The sequence below is a fragment of the Emys orbicularis genome, chromosome 9, assembly GCF_028017835.1.
Source record: "Emys orbicularis isolate rEmyOrb1 chromosome 9, rEmyOrb1.hap1, whole genome shotgun sequence".
NCBI classification, from domain to species: domain Eukaryota; kingdom Metazoa; phylum Chordata; order Testudines; family Emydidae; genus Emys; species Emys orbicularis.
The window spans coordinates 56,056,997-56,080,058 of record NC_088691.1 but is presented as its reverse complement, the minus strand read 5'-3'; the positions used below and the strand labels follow the sequence as shown (position 1 = coordinate 56,080,058).

General features: G+C 49.0%; 1 protein-coding gene across 1 annotated transcript in view; it reads left to right on the top strand.

Annotated features, from left to right (window-relative positions):
- Positions 1-23,062, top strand: part of VPS8 (VPS8 subunit of CORVET complex) — a 196,342-nt gene that overhangs the window by 7,370 nt on the left and 165,910 nt on the right. Inside the window, exons 3-5 of the mRNA XM_065410354.1 lie at positions 1,216-1,305; positions 22,455-22,506; positions 22,922-22,964. Of these exons, the coding sequence (XP_065266426.1) occupies positions 1,216-1,305; positions 22,455-22,506; positions 22,922-22,964 (185 nt within the window). The remainder of the gene's footprint in view (positions 1-1,215; positions 1,306-22,454; positions 22,507-22,921; positions 22,965-23,062) is intronic.

Below are 23,062 nucleotides of genomic sequence, written 5' to 3'. Positions count from 1 at the left end.
AAGGGTGACTGAGTTAAGAAGAAAATATTCTCAATGCACTGTAGCCTCTATTTTTGTTTTCAGCCAACGCATTTGAAGTGGGCCATCACTACAAGGAGGTGGTAGGGCCCATGGTCACCCACGTGCCTCCCCTCTAGCCCCAGGGGCAGCTGTGTTGTGAGCTGGAAGCACTAATGGCTACTGTCTCCTCTGCATTTGCTCATCAGCTTGGCAGGGAGAAGGGTAGCTCTGGTTGCTCCATTGTCTGCTTCCCTGCTAGGCTGTGGAAGTCCCAGGGGGAGCAATGAAGGAGCTCAGCAGGCTTGGTCTTGGCCTAGGGGAGCACATAGCAAAGGATGGTTCCTTTCGTCTTCTCAGCCCCCAGGGCAACCCAGCAGAGGGGAAAAGCTGAGAAGCAGCCACCAATCACTGCCTCATCATTCTCTGCCATGGCACAAGTTAGAGCAACCTGGACATTGCTCTAACTTGGAACGGTTTGGCATGCTGTAAAGCAGCTGGGACTAGCCAGAGTGCAGCATTCCTTAGCTGCATCCACTCCTGATATGTCCCCTGCACCAGGATATTGGAGTAAAATATACTGACTCACGGCTGCTGGGTGTTCCAAGCAAGGGGCTCCCTTTTTGACACCTGAGTTAGTGCAAAGGGAGTGTACCAGGTTAGAGAATCCTCAGGGTATGAACTGTGGCCCCTTAACTTTTTTGAAATAATATATTTAACCTGTAGGCTGGTGGGCACCCCTGGTTTGGGGCTGGCTGATGGCATGGTGACAGAACAACTTACTAACTCAACAAAAGCCATGACATTTGGAGAGCTGTTCTCTTGGGTCCCTTGCTCCAGAGGTTAAGGGTGTAAGGAATTGGGAAGACCTGGATTTCTCATTCCGGTACCTCAGACAGGCCATGGATTTCAGGTGTACAGTGTAGAGTCATAAGTCAGATCTGTCTCCCCCACCCTGGTAGCTTGGCAGAGTTCTGCATATGGCAAATTCTCACTTGTGTAACTTTGCACCCTCAACAAACCCCTTCTCCCCCCCCCCCCCCCCAAAAATAACCCACCCATGCTGCTGTTTTCCTGGAGCTGGCTAGGATAAGTGCTATGGTCAGAGCTGTCTTTGAGTGAATACAGGAAAGGAAATTAATGGGCTAATGGAAGTTGTTAGGCTGTTCTGTACAAGGATTCTCTACATCTGAGGAAATCTGCTTTGTTTCCATGCAGGTAGTTCTCCTGTGCTGGGAAAATCATCTGTATGATGCCATGATCTATGTGTACAACAGTGGAATGAATGACTTCATTAGTCCGATGGAGGTAGGAAGACTAGTCATGACCTATGCTTGTGGTACCTAATGTCACATTTTCATCCATCCATCCATCCCCCTTTTTTGTTTCTCCCTGCACCTTTCATAAGACATTGGGAAGGATTGTTTCCATCTACATATTTTAATTTTTCAAACTGCAGTGAGATATTGGTCTGTGCCATTCAGCACTCATCTTTATCTGAGGGTCAGTTTGTAAAGCTCTGATCACTTACTGATCTGCTGATTTGGTGCGTGCTGCATGTTCTTCCCTGTGATTCTGAGCATGGGAGTTTTGCTGATAGCTAATGTACAGTGTATATAGATTCATCTCTTGCTCCTCTCTCCTACTGTATCTAGTGTGCATTTTTCATATTTCTCTGGGAATATTCGGTGAAACTTGATCAAATACCTTTCTTAAATCAGTACTCTGCTGAGTGTCAGACCACAAACACTGGCAGATCTAATGTCTGTAACAATAGAAAACTAAACAAGTACAAAAAAACCCAGATGCAACTCAATAAGTAAGGGTTAAACAGAATGCATGTTACAATCTGAGCTGCTTTGTCTCCATGTTGCTGATGGCCATTCTGACAATGGGATGTAATGCACAACGATAGCATCCCATCTTCTGTCCAATTGGGAATCAGCAGGTGAGAGAATGAGTTTTTCTCTAGGCACCCCACTCTGTGCAGTGTCGTTTTGTCTGTTGGGAGTACCTAGTGTTTTAACGCCATCTAATGAGAATGTACCTGTGTGTGGTGGTGGTCAGAACTACAACAGGAGCAGCCTCTGCATAGTGGCAGGTTTTTAATTCTAGTATTGGGGCACAGGCTATCAATACCAGGCATGTCTCCTGTGGTAGGACCAGTAGAGTGATATGGCTGAAGGCTGCATGGTAGGGTGGATAAAAATCAATGATTTAAAAAAAAATAAAAATAAAAAAGCTATTTTTTTTTATTTAAATCGGATTTTTTTTATAAAATGCTTTTTGAGGAAAAAACCTATCTATATAGTTTTAATTAAGATACATTATAGCTCAAAGATATCTCATCAAGGAATAGGGATTATAAATTCTAATTCTATAGTATGAGACAATATATTAACGTAATGTTTAATAAAAGTTTTGTAAATGAGTTCCAATAGTTCATGGATTAGGGACCCAATCTTATGGGGTTCCAGGGGCTTCTGTACAGATTATTTAGGTTAATATTTCTATCTACCTATTGGGACTCAGTGCTCAGTCTAGAAGATACCATCAGAGATGCTTAGTTTTGCAATTCTCAGACTGTGGATTTGTGTCTCCAGAGATAACATGCTTGTTAACAGCGAAAATGTTTTTAAATAAATAAATAAATAAATAATATATAGAGGTGAGAAATAACAGACCTCAACCCTATTGTCCCTCTGCAAATTTGTGTACACAGAGTCAATCTCTTACCTCTCTATAAAAGTGCAAAGTTTCAAAAAGTTAATGAATAGCAGATTGTTGGGGGCAGAATAGATCTGGACAAGGAGAAGTCTGGAGATAAATGAGACGGGAGGGACAGGCAGTAGAAACAAAAGTGAAACTGTTTGAGCAAAATATTCCAGAAGTCTTGAGGTCTTTCTGAGTGTAGCCTTCATTGATTTGAGATCTACCATACTAGGGTTACCATCCGTCCGGGTTTCCCCGGACATGTCTGGCTTTTTCAGCTTTAAATGGCCGTCCGGGGGGGATTTCTAATAAAGTAGAAATGTCCGGGATTTCCCCCTTCCCCTCATGCAGAGTGCGGCGCGGCTGATTGGACGGCTGGGCCTGATTGAAAGCCGCTCGCAGCCACTGGGGCCTCTAGCTGCCAGAGTCCCTCCCGCTCCCTCCTCCCCCGCAGAGCAGTGTTTGGCTCCACGTGGAGCCTGCAGCTCTCCCTCGGCCTGGTGGGGGGGGGCAGGCAAGGGACAGGGAACGGGGGGGATGTTAGATTGGTCAGAGGTTCTGGGGGGGGGCTGTCAGGAGAAGGGGGTGTAGAGAGCGGTTGGGGCAGGCAAGGGACAGGGAACGGGGGGGGTTAGATTGGTCGGGGGTTCTGGGGGGGGCTGTCAGGAGAAGGGGGTGTAGAGAGCGGTTGGGGCAGGCAAGGGACAGGGAACGGGGGTTAGGTTTGTAGGGGGTTCTGGGGGGGCTGTCAGGAGAGGGGGGTGTAGAGAGCGGTTGGGGCAGTCGGGACAGGGAGCAGGGAGACTTAGATAGGGGGTGGGGTCCTGGGGGCAGTTAGGGTGGGGGGGGGCAGGTAGGGGGTAGGGGGATTCTGAGGGGGGCGGGAAGTGGGAGGGGGCAGGGCTGGGGCGGGGCTAGGGCGGCACCCCATGTCCTCTTTTTTGATTGTTGAAATATGGTAACCCTATACCATACCATTCTCTCACTAGAAGGGAAAACCTATAATGGCAGCAGGTTGTAAAAGAGACCCAGTTTGGGAATATTTTAATGAAGTTCCTCTACCTGTGGGTAAGATAGGCATGCGTGCAAAATGCAAACAGTGCAACAAAGAAATGCAAGGCCTTTGGAGACAGTGAAACCCTCTCCCTCACGCTCCCCAGCCAGATCTGAACCAATTGGGAGCATGGCTTCACCCTCTCAGGAGCAGAGGCAAGAAGTGCAACAGTTTCCGAGGAGAGACTTTAACAAGGGTAAAGGGTCTCCCGCAAGATCCTTACCCTCTGTATTGACAGCACAGAAGGCAGGTGCTTCAGGCTGTCACAACGCCTGAGCCGCAGCTCCCACGGAGCACAGAGGCAGGGACCCGATCTCCCGTACTGGGAAGGTCTCCTCGGCACCAGTCCACTCAGCACCGAAAACAGACGCAGTGCTGACAGCACGCTCTGCTCCGGTGCCGAAAAGAACATCAGCACCGAGCCTGCCTGCTGCTCCAGTACAGGCAGCGGACCCCCTGCAGGGCACCTCCAAGCGACCCGCGGCACCGGAAAAACTCAGACTCGGTAATTCGCCTGAGCACAGATCATGCTCAGTACAGTCCAGGGAGCAGGAGCAACAGTTTCTCAGTTAATGTGACCTCTCAGTGGCACCTGAGCCTAATTCCCCACTCCTGGATACACAGGGCTCACTTTTTGAACAGCCGCTCTCCCCACCTGACCTGGCTACCTTTACTGACAGCGAACCTGATATGCATCAGCAGGCGGAGTTCTCCCCACCTGCCTCTGCTCCTCCACTGGAACCTTTTCCACCTCAGGTCACAGCTCACAACCACCAGCCTCAGTTTCCCTACTTCACCCCCCCCCACCACCACCCATGGGCAGCACCTGAGTTCTCCTACCCTATGCCTTGGCCTCAGTGGTACCCTTGGCCACATCCTGCTGCCACTCACCCTCAAGCCCCTTCCACCAAACCTCTACCTCCTTCTGCACCTCGATCTCCAGCTCCGTCTACTTCTAGAGCACCTGAATTTCCCCCCCGCCCCCAAGAACATGAGCTATGGACCATATCCTGACTCACCGACCCCTAACTCTCCATCAGCTCCAGACAGAGCCCTCTTCCCTCCGCCTCCACAGAACGTGGACGATTGTAAACCATTTCAAGAACTTTTCAAGAGGGTGACACTCAGCCAAGACATCCCCTTAGAAGAGGTTCAGGAGACACAACACAGACTCCTCAAATCCTCCAACCCTCTGCACCCTCAAGGATTGTGCTCCCCATAAATGATGCACTCCTGGAACCAGCTGACACTCTCTGGCAGACTCCAGCCTCTCTCTTTCCAACTTCCAAAAAGGCTGAACATAAATACTATGTTCCTACTAAGGATGCTGACCTTTTATTTTCTCATCCACAACTGAACTCTCTTGTTATGGATGCAGTTGCGCAAAGGACGAAACAGCCACACTATCGACCCACCCCGCAAGACAAGGACCTTAAATGCCTTGACGTCTTGGGTCTCAAGGTTTATACGTCCTCCGCTCTACAGTTCAGAATTGCGAACTATTCTGCCCTCCTTGAAAGCTACGACTTCGATAATTACAATAAAGTTTTTGAATTTGCCTCCCATATTCCAGAGGATAGGAGAGCAGACTTTAAGTCAGTCCTTATTGAGGGCCAATTGATTTCAAGAATGGCCCTACAAGCATCTCTAGACACAGCAGCCCATACTACTGCAACTGCTGTGGTTATGTGCAGATCTTCATGGCTTTCTGCATCCGGCATCCCTAAAGACCGGCAGACCAAAGTGGAGGACCTCTCCTTTGATAAAGATAGGTTTCAGAGTAGCAGCCGTGTTAGTCTGTATCCGCAAAAATAACAGGAGTACTTGTGGCACCTTAGAGACTAACAAATTTATTAGAGCATAAGCTTTCGTGGGCTACAACCCACTTCTTCGGATGCATATAGAGTGAACCATATATTGAGGAGATATATATACACACACATACAGAGAGCATGAACAGGTGGGAGTTGTCTTACCAACTCTGAGAGGCCAATTAAGTAAGAGGAAAAAAACTTTTGAAGTGATAATCAAGATGGCTCAGTACAAAAATAACAGAACACCACTAGCTGTCACCTTCAGCCCCCAACTAAAACCTCTCCAGCGCATCATCAGAGATCTACAACCTATCCTGAAAGATGATCCTTTACTCTCACAGATCTTGGGAGACAGACCTGTCCTCGCTTACAGACAACCCCCCAACCTAAAGCAAATACTCACCAGCAACCACACATCACTGAACAAAAACACTGACCCAGGAACCTATCCTTGTAACAAAGCCCGATGCCAACTCTGTCCACATATCTATTCAAGTGACACCATCATAGGGCCTAATCACATCAGCCATACCATCTGTGGCTCGTTCACCTGCACATCTACCAATGTGATATATGCCATCATGTGCCAGCAATGCCCCTCTGCCATGTACATTGGCCAAACCGGACAGTCTCTACGCAAAAGAATTAATGGACACAAATCTGACATCAGGAATCATAATACTCAAAAACCAGTGGGAGAACACTTTAACCGGTCTGGCCATTCTTTGACAGACCTGCGGGTGGCTATCTTAAAACAGAAAAACTTCAAAAACAGACTCCAACGAGAGACTGCTGAGCTGGAATTGATATGCAAACTAGACACAATCAACTCAGGGCTAAATAGGGATTGGGAATGGCTGAGCCATTACAAACATTGAATCTATCTCCCCTTGTAAGTATTTTCACACTTGCTTCTTATCAAACTGTCTGTACTGAGCCATCTTGATTATCACTTCAAAAGTTTTTTTCCTCTTACTTAATTGGCCTCTCAGAGTTGGTAAGACAACTCCCACCTGTTCATGCTCTCTGTATGTGTGTGTATATATATCTCCTCAATATATGGTTCACTCTATATGCATCCGAAGAAGTGGGTTGTAGCCCACGAAAGCTTATGCTCTAATAAATTTGTTAGTCTCTAAGGTGCCACAAGTACTCCTGTTATTTTTTTGATAAAGATAAGCTCTTTTCCACAAAAACCGATGAAGTCCTTCACACCATGAAAGATTCTAGAGCGACACTGCGTATCCTGGGCATTCACCCATCCCTTCCCAGGAGACAACGATACCAACCTTATCAAAGACCACGCACACAACAGTATTACCGGCCTCAACCCAGACCATATGATATAACCAGGAATCGCGCCAGAACTCCTAAGTGCAGACAAAATCAAGCACAAGCAATTACCTCCCACCCATCGGGAAATAAACAACAATTTTGAAGTGTTGGTCGAGGGTCTGCACGACCACCCCTTGATTCCACCACCTACTTGCCCATTTGGCCACCGCTTCCAGGGTTTCCAACATGCCTGGCAGCAGATTACGCAGGACCGTTGGGTCCTCGAAATAGTTCAGTCCGGTTACTCCATCCCTTTTATATCCTACCCTTCCCCGTCCCTCTTCAGGGACCCTTCTCAGGAGCACTTACTTCGCGCAGAAGTGGCTCACCTTCTACAACTAGGTGCAGTGGAACCTGTGCCAACACAACATTGAGGGAAAGGTTTCTATTTCCATTACTTTCTGACCAAGAAAAAGACCGGGGGATGGAGGCCTATACTAGACCTACGCCGACTGAACAAATTCATGAGGATATAAAGATTCAAGATGGTCACACTGGGCACAATAATACCTGCACTGGATCAAGGGGACTGGTTCACAGCCCTCGACCTACAGGATGCTTATTTTCATGTACAGGAACTCCTCACTTAACGTTGTAGTTATGTTCCTGAAAAATGGAACTTTAAGCAAAACGATATTAAGCGAATCCAATTTCCCCGTAAGAATTAATGTAAATGATGGGGTTAGGTTCCAGGGAAATTTTTTCACCAGACAAAAGACTATATTTTACACAGACTGACCGAGACTATAAGTTTTAAACAAGCAATTTAATACTGGTATACAGTGATGATGATTGTGAAGCTTGGTTGAGGTGGAGGAGTCAGAGGGTGGGATGTTTCCCAGGGAATGCCTTACTGCTAAATGAACTAGCAATTGATTGAGCCCTCAAGGGTTAACTCTCACAACACTGTACAAGGCAGCAGGAAAGGAGGGAGGGCAGACAGACACACACCCTGTGTGTGTGAGAGGAAAAAATGAGCATTTCCCCTTTAAGTAGCTGACCCCAGGCTTAAGCACACTGCCTTGTTAATTAAATCAGCTTGCTGAGACCTGAGACAGCAGCTACTGCTTAGAAGCTCCCTCCCTCCGTCGTGTGTGTCCCCCCCCCCCTATGGAAGATGGGGGTAGGCAGGGTGCAGGAGCAGGGGGGAGGGGGAGACACCCTGACATTAGCCCCCTTCTTCCCCCCTCCCACAGTAGCGTAGCCAGCTTCTAAGAGGAGGGGGAGCAAACATAAAAAAGGTGCCCCCCCTTGGCTCCTCCTCTGGCCATGCCCCCTTGGCTCCTCCTCCAGTCGCCCTGCCCCTCCCCCCCGGCTCCTCCGGCCCTGCTGTGCCACCCCCGTGCCCCCCCCTCGCTCCTCCGGCCGCGGCTGCCGGCCACCATGCTACGCCCCCCCTCGTTCCTCTGGCCGCGGCTGCCAGCCGCCGGCCTGCTCCCCCCCTCACTCCTCCGGCCGCTTTTGGAAAGGCGCCGCTTATGGAACATGTGCTGAGGGGAAGCAGCTGCTTCCCCGCACCCCGCTAGCTACGCTACTGCCCTCCCCCCATACAGCAAGCAGGAGTCTCTGGGAGCAGCTCCAAGGCACAGGGCAGGAGCAGCACATGGCAGTGGGCGGAGGGACACAGCTGAACTGCAGGCAGCTGCTGCACAGGGAACTTGGGGGGAATGGGGAGCTGATGGGGGGTTGCTGGTCCGCCCTGGTTCCAACCACCCACCAGCTAGCTGCAATGGGCTGCTCTTCCTGCAAGCAGTGGACAAAACAGGCGGCTGCCAAACGACGTTAGAAGGGAGCATTTCACAACTTTAAACGAGCATGTTCCCTAATTGAACAGCAACTTAACATCGAAACGATGTTAACTGGGACGACTTTAAGTGAGGAGTTCCTGTATCAGTTCATCCAGCCCACAGACACTTCCTATGATTCACAATCAGACACGACCATTTTCAATACAGAGTTCTTCCTTTCGGACTCTCCACAGCGCTGAGAGCTTTTTCCAAGACTCTAGCCGTTGTCGTGGCTCACCTCCACAGACATGGGATCACGCTTTTCCCTTACCCGATCACATTCCCTATGCATGGAAGCCATCTGGCTATGGAATTGGTGCATACAACATCACATACAAATCATTGCTTCATACCTACCTGGCTGCCATAACACTACTGCCGATGCACTCAGCAGGCACTTCTCGACAGAACACGAATGGGAACTGCACCCCGCAATACTTCAACAGCTCTTCTCCCTCTGGGGCACCCTGTCAATAGACCTCTTTGCCACAACCCAGAATCGCAAATGTCATCTATTTTGTTCCACAGCGGGACTCAGGACTGCATCCCTAGGAGACGCGTTCCTATCCCCTGGAACAACTCTCTCCTGTACGCCTTCCCACCAATCCCTCTGCTACACAGGTTATTCGCAAGATCAGAGACGACAAGGCCCGGGTCATACTTATTGCCCCGGCTTGGCCGAGACAGTCGTGGTATCCATACCTACTCCGCATGTCCTCCTGTCATCCATGGACTCTCCCCAGCAGATCAGATCTGCTTTCCCAGGACAACAGACGGGTTCTTCACCCTCAGCTCCAGAAACTCCACCTGATGGCCTGGTTCCTTCATGGTTCCCAACCCACGAACTAGCTTGTTCCAAGCAAGTTTGATACATCCTCCTGCACAGTAGAAAAGACTCCACTCGTAAAACTTACCTGCAGAAGTGGAAACGTTTCTCCCTCTGGTGCTCACATAATCACTTAACACCCCATGCGGTAACCCTCCCTAACATCCTAGACTACCTTCTAAAATTGAAACAGGATGGACTCTCGCTCAGCTCCATCAAAGTGCACCTGGCGGCACTTACCACCTTCCATGACTTGTTAGAAGGCTACTCACTTTTTACCCACCCCACCATAAAACGATTTCTCATGGGCCTACAAAATCCCTACCTGGAAATTTATCCAGCGGCAGCTACATGAAATCTTAACCTCATTCTTCGCAGTATCATAAAACCTCCATTCAAGCCCTTGGCTACCTCTTCTCTTCTTCATATGTCCATGAAGGTAGCTTTTTTAGTTGCAATAACGTCAGCAAGGAGAGTAGGAGAAATAAGCGCCCTGATGGCCTATCCTCCCTACACAATCTTCTGCAAAGACAGTCACCCTGAGACCACATCCTAAGTTTCTCCCTAAGGGGTGTCCACCTTCCACCTTAACCAACCGATATACTTACCTACTTTCTATCCCAAACCTCACAAGACTCTGCATGAGGCAACTCTGCATGGTCTCGACATCAGGCGAGCAATCGCCTTTTATTTAGACAGGACTAAAACATCTCATAAGTCCCTGCGACTCTTTGTCTCCAGTACCGAAAGATCGAAAGGTACAGCTATCTCTAGGCAACGCCTGTCCAAGTGGATCTCTGACTGCATCAGATCCTGTTACCGCATCCAAAATATTCAACCACCCGAAGGCATTAGAACTCGTTCCACTCGAGCCATGTCGAAATCCGTTGCCTTCCTACATAACGTACCCGTTCCTGTAAAGCGGCTACATGGTCATCTGAACACACGTTTGCCAAACACTATGCTATCACGCAGGATACCATGGCAGACACCATAGTAGGTCATACAGTACTCTCTACAGTACTCACTGCTGCAGCTCCAAAGTCCCACCAACCATAGTGGGTACTGCTCCGCATTCACCTAGAGTGGAGCACCCACAGGGACAGCATTCGAAGAAGAAGAGACAGTTACTCACCTTGCAGTAACTGAGGTTCTTAGAGATTTGTGTCCCTGTGAGTGCTCCACTCCCTGCCCTCCTCCCCTCTACTTTGGAGTACTAGTATGATTTCTCCACAGTAGAGAAGGAACTGGGGGGGTGCGTGCTTAGGCAGATTCTAATGAGACCGCGAGACAGCAGCTGAGCGCATGCGTCCCAACCAGGCACTGCTACCAAAGATCTCCGATCAACAGCGCCGGGACGCACCGTTACCTAGAGTGGAGCACCCATAGGGACACACATCTCGAAGAACCTCAGTTACTGCAAGGTGAGTAACTTTCTCTTTCTTCCTTTGGACTAATTCATTCCAAATTGAGAGATTGTTTGGGACCTGAAAAAGCAAGAAAGTTTGTTTTTCTTTTCCCGATTATGAACAAACAGGAAAATGAAGGTGAAGATGACTGAGTTAGCTGCAGAAGCCAGTATTTTAAGTTTCTCATGTTGACCTGGCTGACATAGTCAATTTAATTTTTTTTTTTTTCAAAAATATTTCATGTAACTATTTTAGTTAAAAACAATTTTAACAAAAATAAACCTGATTTTAAAAAACTTGAATGTTTAACTAAATTCAAAAATTCATATGCTTGTTTTGTTAAAATATTATATGTTTGCTCTTGAAGAAAAAAATCCAGAATACATAATGTTGTTGTATTAGTTAAATAAAACAATTTTAAATGTCTGTCTGGTGATGATCTCCTCTTAATGCAGCATGGCAAGAAAATCCTCCAAATATTAATGATTAACCTGTTGAATTGGAGATAGTTCACCTCCCAATGATTTCATAAATATCTGCTTCAATTAACTTTGGTAAATGAAATAACTAAACAATCATTCATTTTCTGATATAGCTGTAAAACTAATCTGAAAATTAAAAGTTTTTTCAAAATAAAACACTTTAAAAATGTATAGTGTGTACCTTCTAAAAATGAAACCTACTTCTATCTCTGAGTTGTGAAGAATATGTATTAAGGTTATAACAACCAACAAGACTGCACTTTTATGTAGAAATCCATGAGTCTTCCTGACTCTGCTGCATGGTGGATTTCACTCTTCTTCAGGTGCTGCTCCCTATGTGTATTTCACTGTGGCTATGCATCTAAAAGGTATGTCTACACTACCCGCCGCGATCGATCCAGCAGGGATCGATTTATCATGTCTAGGCTAGACGCAATAAATCGACCCCCGAGCGATAATCGACCCCTGAGAGCTCTCCCATAAATCTACTTCTGTACTCCAGCTCGGCGAGAGGCACAGGTGGAGTCGACGGGGGAGCGGCAGCAGTCCACTCACCGCGGTGAAGATACCACAGTAAGTCGATCTAAGTATGTTGACTTCAGCTACATTATTTACGTAGCTGAAGTTGCGTAACTTAGATCAATTTCCCCGCCCCCACTGTAGACCAGGCCTTAGACCGGAAAATCTTTCAACTTGTGTCTATTGGTCCATGCCTGGACCCTGGATCTCCTTGTGCTCAGCACCAAGGTCATAAGGGGAAGTGTGGATTGATCACCTCTTCAGTTGCTTCTTACAGCCTCATGGCCTGAGTCAGAATCCTCTGTGTCCAGAGCTATTCTTGCATTGTCTTAGTCTTTGTGAAGATAACAGTGTATAGTCTGTTAGCATTTGATAGTATTCTTATAGTTAATGTAGCTTAGTTTTTCCCACCCTGGGACACACTCCTTCTTCCTTTTGGACTAGAGCTGTGCCCAGAAACCCGGGGCTTAAAAACTGCATCTCCTATCCTTGTTCCTCCTTGGTCAATGAGGACCACCAGCACTGCCTTGGGTAGGCGCTTATTTCTGCCAAGTGCAGTGTCTGTCACTCCTTCCCACCTAGGACACAAGAGGGAAGGGAGTGCTGACTGAGGAAGTTCCTCATAAAGAAAGCCCTGAGGCTCCAGTCAGATCCAGGCTGGAGAGACCCTCCTGCACATCGGCCACAGTCCTCAAGCAGCATGCTTTTGAGCACGTGCTGTGGAGCAGAGGCTAGATCAGATAAATCTAAAGACCTGTTGCTTCGGGCTTTTCATGAGAGTAAGGGGCATTCTCTCAGACACAAAAATAGATTTCTCCCTCTGTCTGCTTCCAGGAGAAGAGGTCTCTGACACCTTCCAAGTTGGAAGGAGTCTTCATGTGCAAGTCCCCAGGACTTAGATCTGCCTAAGCCTCTTAACCTCAAAGGGAAAGTATGCAGGAAGATGGTCCAACAGAACCAGGCCTGGTATTGATACTGGTGCTGACTGTGACCTCTAGCAAGCCAAAGAACTGACATCCTCCAGTACTGACCAACTGCTCCTGAATGGACTCTTTTGCCAATGGTACTGGTTTGGTACTGTAAGGATCTGCCAACCCCGAAGTCTGTCGCAGCACCAGATCCGGCAGAACTGGTAACCTGGACCCTCATACTCCAGTACAGACAGAGACATTTACTACCCTGGAACACCTCTACTTTTGGGCCTGGTTCTTCTGAGGGATATCTTAACCCCATAAAATTATACAACCCTAAAAAGGAGTTATTCCCATAATCCATCCATGAGCTGGAGCTTCCTTCTACCACTACTGACTGTACCAGTGGGGGAGACTGATCTGGCTTTCGGTATCTGATGTCCAGGATGAATCATCACTTCCCAGACAGGTTAGCCCGAACAGGGCTTTGAGAGTTACCTGGACCCTGTCCTCTGCTATCGTACTTTGCCCACAACTGGGGAGCTATAACAACAGACAGGTGGGTACTAGATGTCATCCACTTTGGCAACACCATTGAGTTTTGTTTCCCAGATCATCCAAAAATCCTTTCCTGGCTTATGTTCAGGGGGCCACTGTCACAAGGAGATCCTCCGATCCCCCAGGAGAGTCCTGGGGGGCAGTCAGGGAGCAGGAGGAGGGTTGGATGGGTCGGGAGTTCTGGGGGGTGGGGCTGTTAGGGGGCAGGGGTGTGGAGAGGGATCGGAGCAGTCAGGGGACAGGGAGCAGAGCCGGTAAGTGCTGAGCGAGGGGAGGGGCACCCGGCTTGGGCTCGAGCCGCAGCTCGGGGGGGGCGGGGGGAAATGGGCCAAGTCCCCCCCCCAAACCTCCCCTTCGGTTGGGGGTGGGGTGGCTACTGTGCTGGTTGCTCCCAGGGCAGCCTCCGTAGTGATGGGGGGAGGAGGGGTTGAACTGTCTGTGGGCAGCCAGGAAATCCCCAGGGGAGGGGGGTGGTGTGTGTGTGTGTGTGTGTGTGTGTGTGTGTGTGTTTTATACCTGCCCAGCCCCAACTGCTGCCCCCTTCCCTGGTCCAGGGACCTTCCCCCTCCTCGGCCCCTATCACACTGCCCCCCTCCCCCCTGGGCTCCCTGCGGCCCCCGTGTTTGTGTGTTGGACAGTCACATCCAATCCCTTCACACTGCCCCCCTTTCCCCTCCCCGGCTTAGTTCATAGCCCCAGAAAATCCCTTCAAACTGTCCCCCTTTTCCCCTCCCCTTATTTCGGTATCTGATGTCCAGGATGAATCATCACTTCCCAGACAGGTTAGCCCGAACAGGGCTTTGAGAGTTACCTGGACCTGTCCTCTGCACAAGCAAGATTACCCTCAAAGGGATTGCTGGTACCAATGCCTTGGGGCCCCCAAACCGGTCTTCAACTCCTCAAACTGGCCCATTTGGAGTCCATGGGATCATTATGCATGACACCCTGGATCTGTGTGCTCTGCTAGAGAGTCACATCATCCCTCTTCTCTTAGGCAACAGCATCCTGCTCTGCAGGGGTACTTGGAAGAAGACGACGTCAAGCTGGTACTGACAGGCTTATCTTCTCCTTAACCCAATGAGGCCATTGCCCCATTTTCACCATCCCTAACTGAGGGCTATAGGCAATGTCAAGAATAGTTGCAGAGGATGGTGGCAGAACTTCAGATCCCATTAGAAGTTCAAGATATGCAGCACGAGCTCTTGGATATCCTGAAGCCAATGGGCCCCAGTTGGATAGCTATCCCAGTGAAGAGGCCATTACAGAACCACTACGGTGGTATGGCATATGCTGGCAATGTGTACTGCTACCCCTGGAAGGGCTGAGAAAAAGTTCTTTGTGCCTGCAAAAAGGGCAGAATTCTTGTTTACCCATCCTGCCCCCAACTCCCCAGTAGTACAAGCAGCCACGGAAAGATCCAGGCAACACCCTAAAACCACCTCTGCGGACATGGGAGCGAGACACCTGGACCTTTTGGGGAGGAAGGTATTTACGTCCACCAGCCTCTAGCTCAGAATCTCTAACTACCAGGCCCTGTTAGCGAAATATGACTTTATGAACTACTTGAAGTTTCTGGAGTTCAAAGGCAAACTCCCCCAAGTAGACAAGGCCCAATTTTAAACCCTTGTTAAGGAAGGTAGACTCATGATAGCAAGCTTCAGTGAATGCAGCCAATACCACATCAAGGTGACCACCATAGTGATGTAGTGAGAGTAGTGGCTTCAGTCTTTGGGGTTCTCCAGAGAGGTTCAGAATACCATTAAGAACTTGCCCTTCAATTAAACCAATCTCTTCAATGAGAAAACAGGTGAGTCTTTGCACTCGCTAAAAGACTTCAGGAGAACCCTCCACTCCCTGGATCTTTATACCCTTGCCCAAAGAGGAAGCATCATAAACTGGTGTATAAGTGAAGACCTCTTCCACAGCCTCTCTACCACCAACGACCATACAAACGACCATACAAGCATCAGAGTGCAGAGGCCAAGTAATACAGCTCCATCTACCTTAACAGCCACCCAACCTCATCCACTCGCTAAAGGTTACTTTTGATGGGATGCTTGAGAGGTGTGACCAGTGTTCCCTCTAATTTTTTCCATCCAAGTGTGGAATGAATTTTGTTATTTGCACCACCAGTAGAAACAAAAAAACTAGAATATATATATATATATATATATATATATATATATATATATATATATATATATATATATATATATATATATATATATATATATTTTTTTTTTTTAAGTTATCATAGGGATAATTACTCCAGCCAGGTCAGGCTAGGCATTTTAGAACTCAGTACTCAAAGAATTAAATTTAAGCGTAAGAGAGAAAAATTATGAAATGCATAATCAAAAAAATAAAACACACTTTGAAAAGAAGTATCAAGTAACAACAATAATAATACAAGTATGTGTTGGGAGGTGAGGGTGAAAGACAGAGTGTGTGTGAGAGAGAGAGAGTGACAGACATGCGCTGCCCCTTTAAGTACGCTGCCTTTTTAAGTAGATTAGCACTCAACAGTCTGAAGCCTGCTTGTTCAGACACAGCAACAGCTGCCAACAAGCTCCCTCCGTCCTGAGCCCTGTCAAATTCCCCCCTGCTCTGTGGAGAATGAGGTACAGGGTGGGGGGAGGGGGACACCCTGACGGTGCACCACCCTCCGCCCCCCAGCTTCTCCTGCTCTGCACAGCAAGCAGGAGATGGCCAGGAGCAGCACGGCAGTGGGGGGAGGGACACCTGAAGTGCACGGCACTTGATAGCCTGCTGGGTGGCCGCCCGGCCGCGCAGCTTAGAGGAAACTTAAGTTGTGACCTTACAATGATGCCATCCCCACTTGTTTCCAAAGTCCGCTATCGTACTTTGCCCACAACTGGGGAGCTATAACAACAGACAGGTGGGTACTAGATGTCATCCACTTTGGCAACACCGTTGAGTTTTGTTTCCCAGATCCTCCAAAAATCCTTTCCTGGCTTATGTTCAGGGGGCCACTGTCACAAGGAGATCCTCCGATCCTCCAACAGGAGGTGGGACTCTCTTCTCGAACAAGGAGCTATAGAGTGAATGCCACCTCAGCATACAAGGGAGAGGTTTGACTCCCAATATTAAATCATGGTTGCCAAGAAAAAAGGGAAGAGGCCCATTCTCGACCTACATCAGCAAAATATTTTTATTCACAAATTCATGGTTAGGCTGGGATCAGTAATTCCCTCCTTGGAGAGAAAAACATGGTTCTTAGCTCTCAACATGAAAGATGCTTACTTTTCTTGTGGACATTCATCCATCCCACAGAAGGATCCTTAGGTTCTGGTAGGACGGGAACAATTGCCAGTTCAGAGTACTCCAGTTGGGTCTGGCAACAGCACCCTGGAAGGTTGTCTTAGTAGTGGCAGCACAGCTGAGAGAAAGCAGCTACAATACCATCTTCCTATACTTGGAGAACTGGCTTCTAACAGGCAGATCTTTGAGTGATGGTCCCTATGAGTATTCCACACATGTGCTCTGTTTGGAGCAGAAGGAGAACTGTTCATGTACGGACCAATGGACACTGCTTACTAAAAATTTCCAAATTCAGGGACATGGTGTATATGCATATCTGTGTGTGGTTTACAGATAAGGACCACACACCTTGAAGAACCTCCAGTTACAAGTAAGTATATATCCTATCTGGAAGTTCAGTCCTTGCGCCATCTCCTGCCATCCTTAGGAATCTGCATAAACATGGAAAAGTCTGCTCTAACTCCCATGTAATGCATACACTTTATAGGGGAAACCCTGGACTCAGCCACAGTAAGGACCCACCTCCCTGCAGACAGATTGTATGTTATGAGGAGTCTTTGATTTAAAAAAAAAAAAAAAAGTGTCCCCCACAAACACTGAACAATAGTCCAGATCCACCTTTCTTTGTGAGGCCACATGGCCTCCTGTGCTTGTGATGCCATTCACCAGGCTACAAATCTGTTGTCTTTCAAGCCCGGCTCAGGTCTGTGTATACATTGGACAGATGCAGCATGACCACTGTAGTGACAATCTCCATCAGTGTCAGGGCTTCACTCATTTGGTAGATGAACCCGAAACACGTGAGTTGGAGTCTTTCCTACCTCCCATACCCAGCATGTTGGTAATCATGGACGCATCCCTCATAGATTGTGGAGCCCACATGGGCAATCATATGACACAAGGTAGGCCAGGATGCATAGCAGCCTCTTGGAACTTAAGGGCAGTCAGACAGGTATAGTGCATCCCAACTACTCCTACCTATCCTGACATTCCCAGATAATGTCAAACAATATGACTGTCTTCTGTATAAACATACAAGGAGGGCAAGATACCTGTGCATGGAGGCGGTCAACTTATGGAACTGGTGTACCCGGAATCACGTCACAGTTTTGGAGTCATATCTACCTGGCGCTAGACAGCTTTAGCAGGCACTTCTCCACTGAACATGAATGGGAGTTACACAGTTCAACCTCAGTAGCATCTCTTTGATGTGCCTATTGTGGACATTTGTAAGGTGGCAATCTGGAGTTCCAGACGCACTTTCACAAGCATTATGCTTTTGTCCAAGCCTCTTCTGCTGACGCAGGCTTTGGAATTGCAGTGTTAGACATCTGTACTTCCATCCTCGCACCCCCTTCCTACTTGGCTGCTGCTTGCCAGTCACCCACCTGTGGAATACACATAAGGATCAGCACTCAAAGAAGTAGTAGAGGTTATTTACCTGTAACTGGAGGCTCTTCGAAATGTGTGGTCCCTGTTTCTATTCCACTACCTGCTTGCCTTCCCCTCTGCTTCGGACCATGACTGTGTTTGTGGTAGAGAAGACATTGGAGAGATGGTCAGTCCGCATCTCCTCTTATCGCTCGGTGCTGAGCAGGAGGAGAAAGATCTAGAATGAGGGTGTGGCCCAACGGATACTACTTGCAAGATATTCCGGTCTCTGGCACAGGGAGCTCATGCGTACCACATGTGAAGTACAGACAGGGACCACACATCTCCAGTTACAGGCAAGTAACCGCCATTGTATACCCCTTGAATACAGTCCTGATGGCAAATGCTCTTGAGAGAGAATTCTGTAAATGTAAAAGTGCTTATTATGAAGGCATCACTAGTGACTACATAGCTGTTGAAATGTGCAAGTACAGTGAGACTTTAGATTTTTCATACATAAAAAGATTTTTATCCAATTTACAACATTTACACAGTTAATTTTCTGAGAGATTGCAAGTGAATCTTCAGTAGTTTAGGATAATGATTTTCAACATGTGGTCAGAGGATCTCTGGGGATCCGCAGACTGAGATTTCCAAAGGGGACTGCACCTCCATTCAAAAATTTTTAGGAGTCCGCAAATGAAACAAGGTTGAAAACTAGTGGTTTAGGAGATTACATTTCAAGGTGTCCTTCTTAAAAATGGTTGACATGCAGTCTAAAGTGTCCTTTGTATCTGTTTAGCTAACTGGCTTGTTTGTAACAGCTCAAGAATCAGATCAGGCCTGCACAACTCGTAAAGCGGCGAGGGCCATGTTACTCCAAAGAAAACAGCTGAGGGCCAAATCCCCCCCCCCCCCAGCACCGCCGAAACACCCCCTCCCAACCCCCCCAAAACACAACACACACACACCAGCGCCGTCCGCCCACTCGGTTCGTCATCCCACCATGAGATAAGGGGAGGGGAAAAGGGGGACAGTTTGAAGGGATTTTCTGGGGCTATGAACTAAGCCGGGGAGGGGAAAGGGGGGCAGTGTGAAGGGATTGGATGTGACTGTCCAACACACAAACACGGGGGCCGCAGGGAGCCCGGGGGGGAGGGGGGCAGTGTGATAGGGGCTGAGGAGGGGGAAGGTCCCTGGACCAGGGAAGGGGGCAGCAGTTGGGGCTGGGCAGGTATAAAACACACACACACACACCACCCCCCTCCCCTGGGGATTTCCTGGCTGCCCACAGACAGTTCAACCCCTCCTCCCCCCATCACTACGGAGGCTGCCCTGGGAGCAACCAGCACAGTAGCCACCCCACCCCCAACCGAAGGGGAGGTTTGGGGGGGGGGACTTGGCCCATTCCCCCCCCCCCCGAGCTGCGGCTCGAGCCCAAGCCGGGTGCCCCTCCCCTCGCTCAGCACTTACCGGCTCTGCTCCCTGTCCCCTGACTGCTCCGATCCCTCTCCACACCCCTGCCCCCTAACAGCCCCACCCCCCAGAACTCCCGACCCATCCAACCCTCCTCCTGCTCCCTGACTGCCCCCCAGGACTCTCCTTCCCACCACGCCGCTCCAGCCGCTGGCTCCACGTGGAGCCAACCAGACAAGCTGCCGAGCACACAACCCCTCCCCGGCAGAGTGCTGTGACGTGACACTGAGGCAGGGGGAGCGGGGGAGGGACTCTGCCTGCTGGAGGCCAATGGGAGCAGCTAAATCAGGCCCAGGCGCCCAGTCAGCCGCGCCGCACTCTGCGTGAGGGGAAGGGACGGGAGGGAGGAAAAATCCCGGACGGTTGCACCGGCCCTGGGCGAACCCGGCAGCCCCACCCCACCGCTTGCCCACGGGCTGCACAGTGAGCCCGGGCTGCATGTTGTGCAGGCCTGGATTAGGTCCATGTAGCTATAGATAAACCATGCTCTGCCTGAGGAGTTAATACTAACAGTGGTTCAGATTTTCAAAGCAGTGCAGGGATTTAGCCATTAATTTAGTGGAAGGCATGGATGGCTAAATTCCCTGCACTGCTTTGAAAATCTCAACTTAATTTGAGTATTATTCATGTAGGGTTACCATATTTCAGCAAGCAAAAAAGAGAACGGGAGGAGCCCCGCCCCCGTCCTGCCCTAGCCCCGCCCCTGCCCCTCCCACTTCCCGCCCCCCTCAGAACCCCCAACCCTCCCCCCCGCTCCTTGTCCCCTGACTGCCCCCTCCTGGGACCCCTGCCCCTAACTGTCCCCCAGGACTCCACCCCCTACCTAAGCCTCCCTGCCTCTTGTCCCCTGACTGCCCCCTCCTGAGACCCTCCCCCCATCCTAACTGGCCCCCTAGGACCCTACCCCCTACCTGTACCCTGACTGCTCCAACCCTTATCCACACCCCCACCCCCAGACAGACTCCTGGGACTCCCACGCCCCATCCAACCACTCCCCACCCCCTGACAGCCCCCCCCAGAAATCCCGACCCATCTAAACCCCTCTGCTCCCTGTCCCATTGACTGCTCCGATCCCTCTCCCCACTCCTGCCCCCTGACAGCCCCCCCCCGAACTCCCAACCCCCCCCTCGCTCCTTGTCCCCTGACTGCCCCCTCCTGGGACCCCTGCTCCTAACTGCCCTCCAGAACCCCACCCCCTACCTAAGCCTCCCTGTTCCTTATCCCCTAACTGCCCCCTCCTAACACCCCCCCCAACTGCCCTCCAGGACCCTACCCCCTACCTGTACCCTGAGTGCCCAAAACCTTATCCACACCCTCCCCCAGAAAGCCCCCCCCCGAACTCCCAACCCCCCCCCCCCCCCGTCTCTTGACTGCCCCATCCAAAACCTCCCTGCCCCTTCTCCAACCCCCTGGCCCCCTTGTTGTTGGCCTTTGCCTAATGTCTCTGTGAACTTGCTCAGGAACGGCCTTAGCCGTTTGTCCCGGCAGGCTGGCTGGCAGGGGAGGAGGAGCGGGGGAGGAGCTCCAGACTGCCGGAGGCGATCTGCGAATGCAGGGAGGGAGGGAGTGATCTCTGCCGCAGGGGAGAGGAGGAGGGGCTCTCTCTGGCTGTCGGAGCCTCATGTAAGTGGCACCATCCGTCCGGCTGCCCTGTTAGCCGCGCGCGCTCTGCATGGGGGGGGGGGAGAAGTCTGGACATTTACAAATTCCCCCCGGACGCTATTTTTAGCTCAAAAATCCGGACATGTCCGGGGGAATCCGGACGAATGGTAACCCTAATTCATGGTTTCTGTCTAAACTGTTGGGTAATGGCTATTTTGTACAACAAATGCAACTTACATCCTAGACAGTGAAATGCTGAAGCATAGCACTTGACTTCCTGTCCTGACTGCTCACTCTGCCTCCGCTGCCCATCTTCATACCCATAGCTCAATTTATGCTCCCCTGGGGAGTCTCTGTCTGATGAACTTAGGGCTCCTTTCTGGCAAAACACAGCTGATTTGTCAGCCAAAGTAAGTCCCTCACTAGTGGAACTACAAACACCACTTCCCAAGGCAAGGAGTTTTCTTCCCTCTGTCCTGGTAATGGGCGAGGAAGTGGATAGGTTCTTGGGGAGACTTGCAGAAAATGTTTGCTGGGAAGGTGGAGCCTGTTGCTGTCCTAGGGAAAACAATTCTGGTGGCTGAACCTGCTGTGCTCTCCAGAGAGCAGCCTGGCTCCAACATAGCTCACTAGGTCCTTGGGTTTGAGGTTCCCTCGGGTGAACCTTAGTAGATGGTTAGGAAGCTTGTGGTTGTATGGGCTGTTGGGGAGGGTTAGGCAGCAGAGCTGGGGAGCCATGGAGGCAGGAATCAGAGGCTGGGGGAGCTGGGCTGATCAGCAGTGCTCCCTGGTACTATTGCTTATCTTGTCTCTGTGGCTCCCCGAGCTCATTGCATGCTAGAGCTTGCCAACTAGTCTCTCTTTTTTTTTAATGTGCACTCTAGATTCCTGGGAAGCAACTAAGCACCACTAGAGGGAAGCTTTGATCTAACAGATCTAGGAACGTTTATTTGACAAAGGCTGCTCTTTTGTAGATCATCGCAGGATCAGCAGATGGAGAAATGCTTCCCTAGCACAAGTACATTTAGGGAACCTTTGCACGGGCCTTTCTTTCTGTGCCTTCTTTTGTTGTAAAACTTGGTGAGCTTGTCCTTTCTCGGGGAGGTACCTTCTTAAACAATACAGGTTATAAAACCAGGCATTGCGTTTGTCTTGTCATGGACTATTTCATATTCTCTGACACTCTCTTTAGCTTTGTGTTCCTTTTAGGCTCTAAGCTCTTTGGGGGCAGGGACTGACTCGACTTGTTGGCACTTAAATTATGTGATGTATAACAATTATAAACAATATTGAAACTTCTCTTTTTTTCACTGTTGCAGAAATTGTTCAAAGTCATTGCTCCTCCACTTAATGCTGGGAAGTCTCTCACAGGTACAGAATACTTGCCTTTAAGATTTTACAGGTTTGATATTTCTAGTATATTTGATCATAAGTTTAACTGGTCTCTGAGCACTTCTAATTTAGGGAGTTGGGGAGGAGATGGTGTTACTGTTTAGGACTCCAGACTTTGCACAGCCTATAAATAAGTCTTAAGTACTTTCTTCTTTAAACTGTCTTCAGATAGTTCTCAAGCTACTATCCTTTCTCACACAAACATGCTGCAAATATGTAAAGTTATGGAGAATGGAAAAATTCCATAAGACTGTACTGACACCACTTTTGTCATGAATAATAATTAATGCTCAAGTAAATGAGATTTTCCTTTCAGTAAATAAAGATTAGATCCTTATTCTGTTGTCTAGTTATTTGGATAAAAAGTGACAAAAAACTTTTTCTGTGTTCTTAGATGAGAAGGTGGTTATGGGGAACAAGCTCCTTGTGTACATAAGGTAAGATACTTCCAGAATGTTTATAGATAGCACTTAGAATGCATTTACATGTTGAAATTGCTGTACAGACACTAATGCTCCCGATAACCCTGTGATGC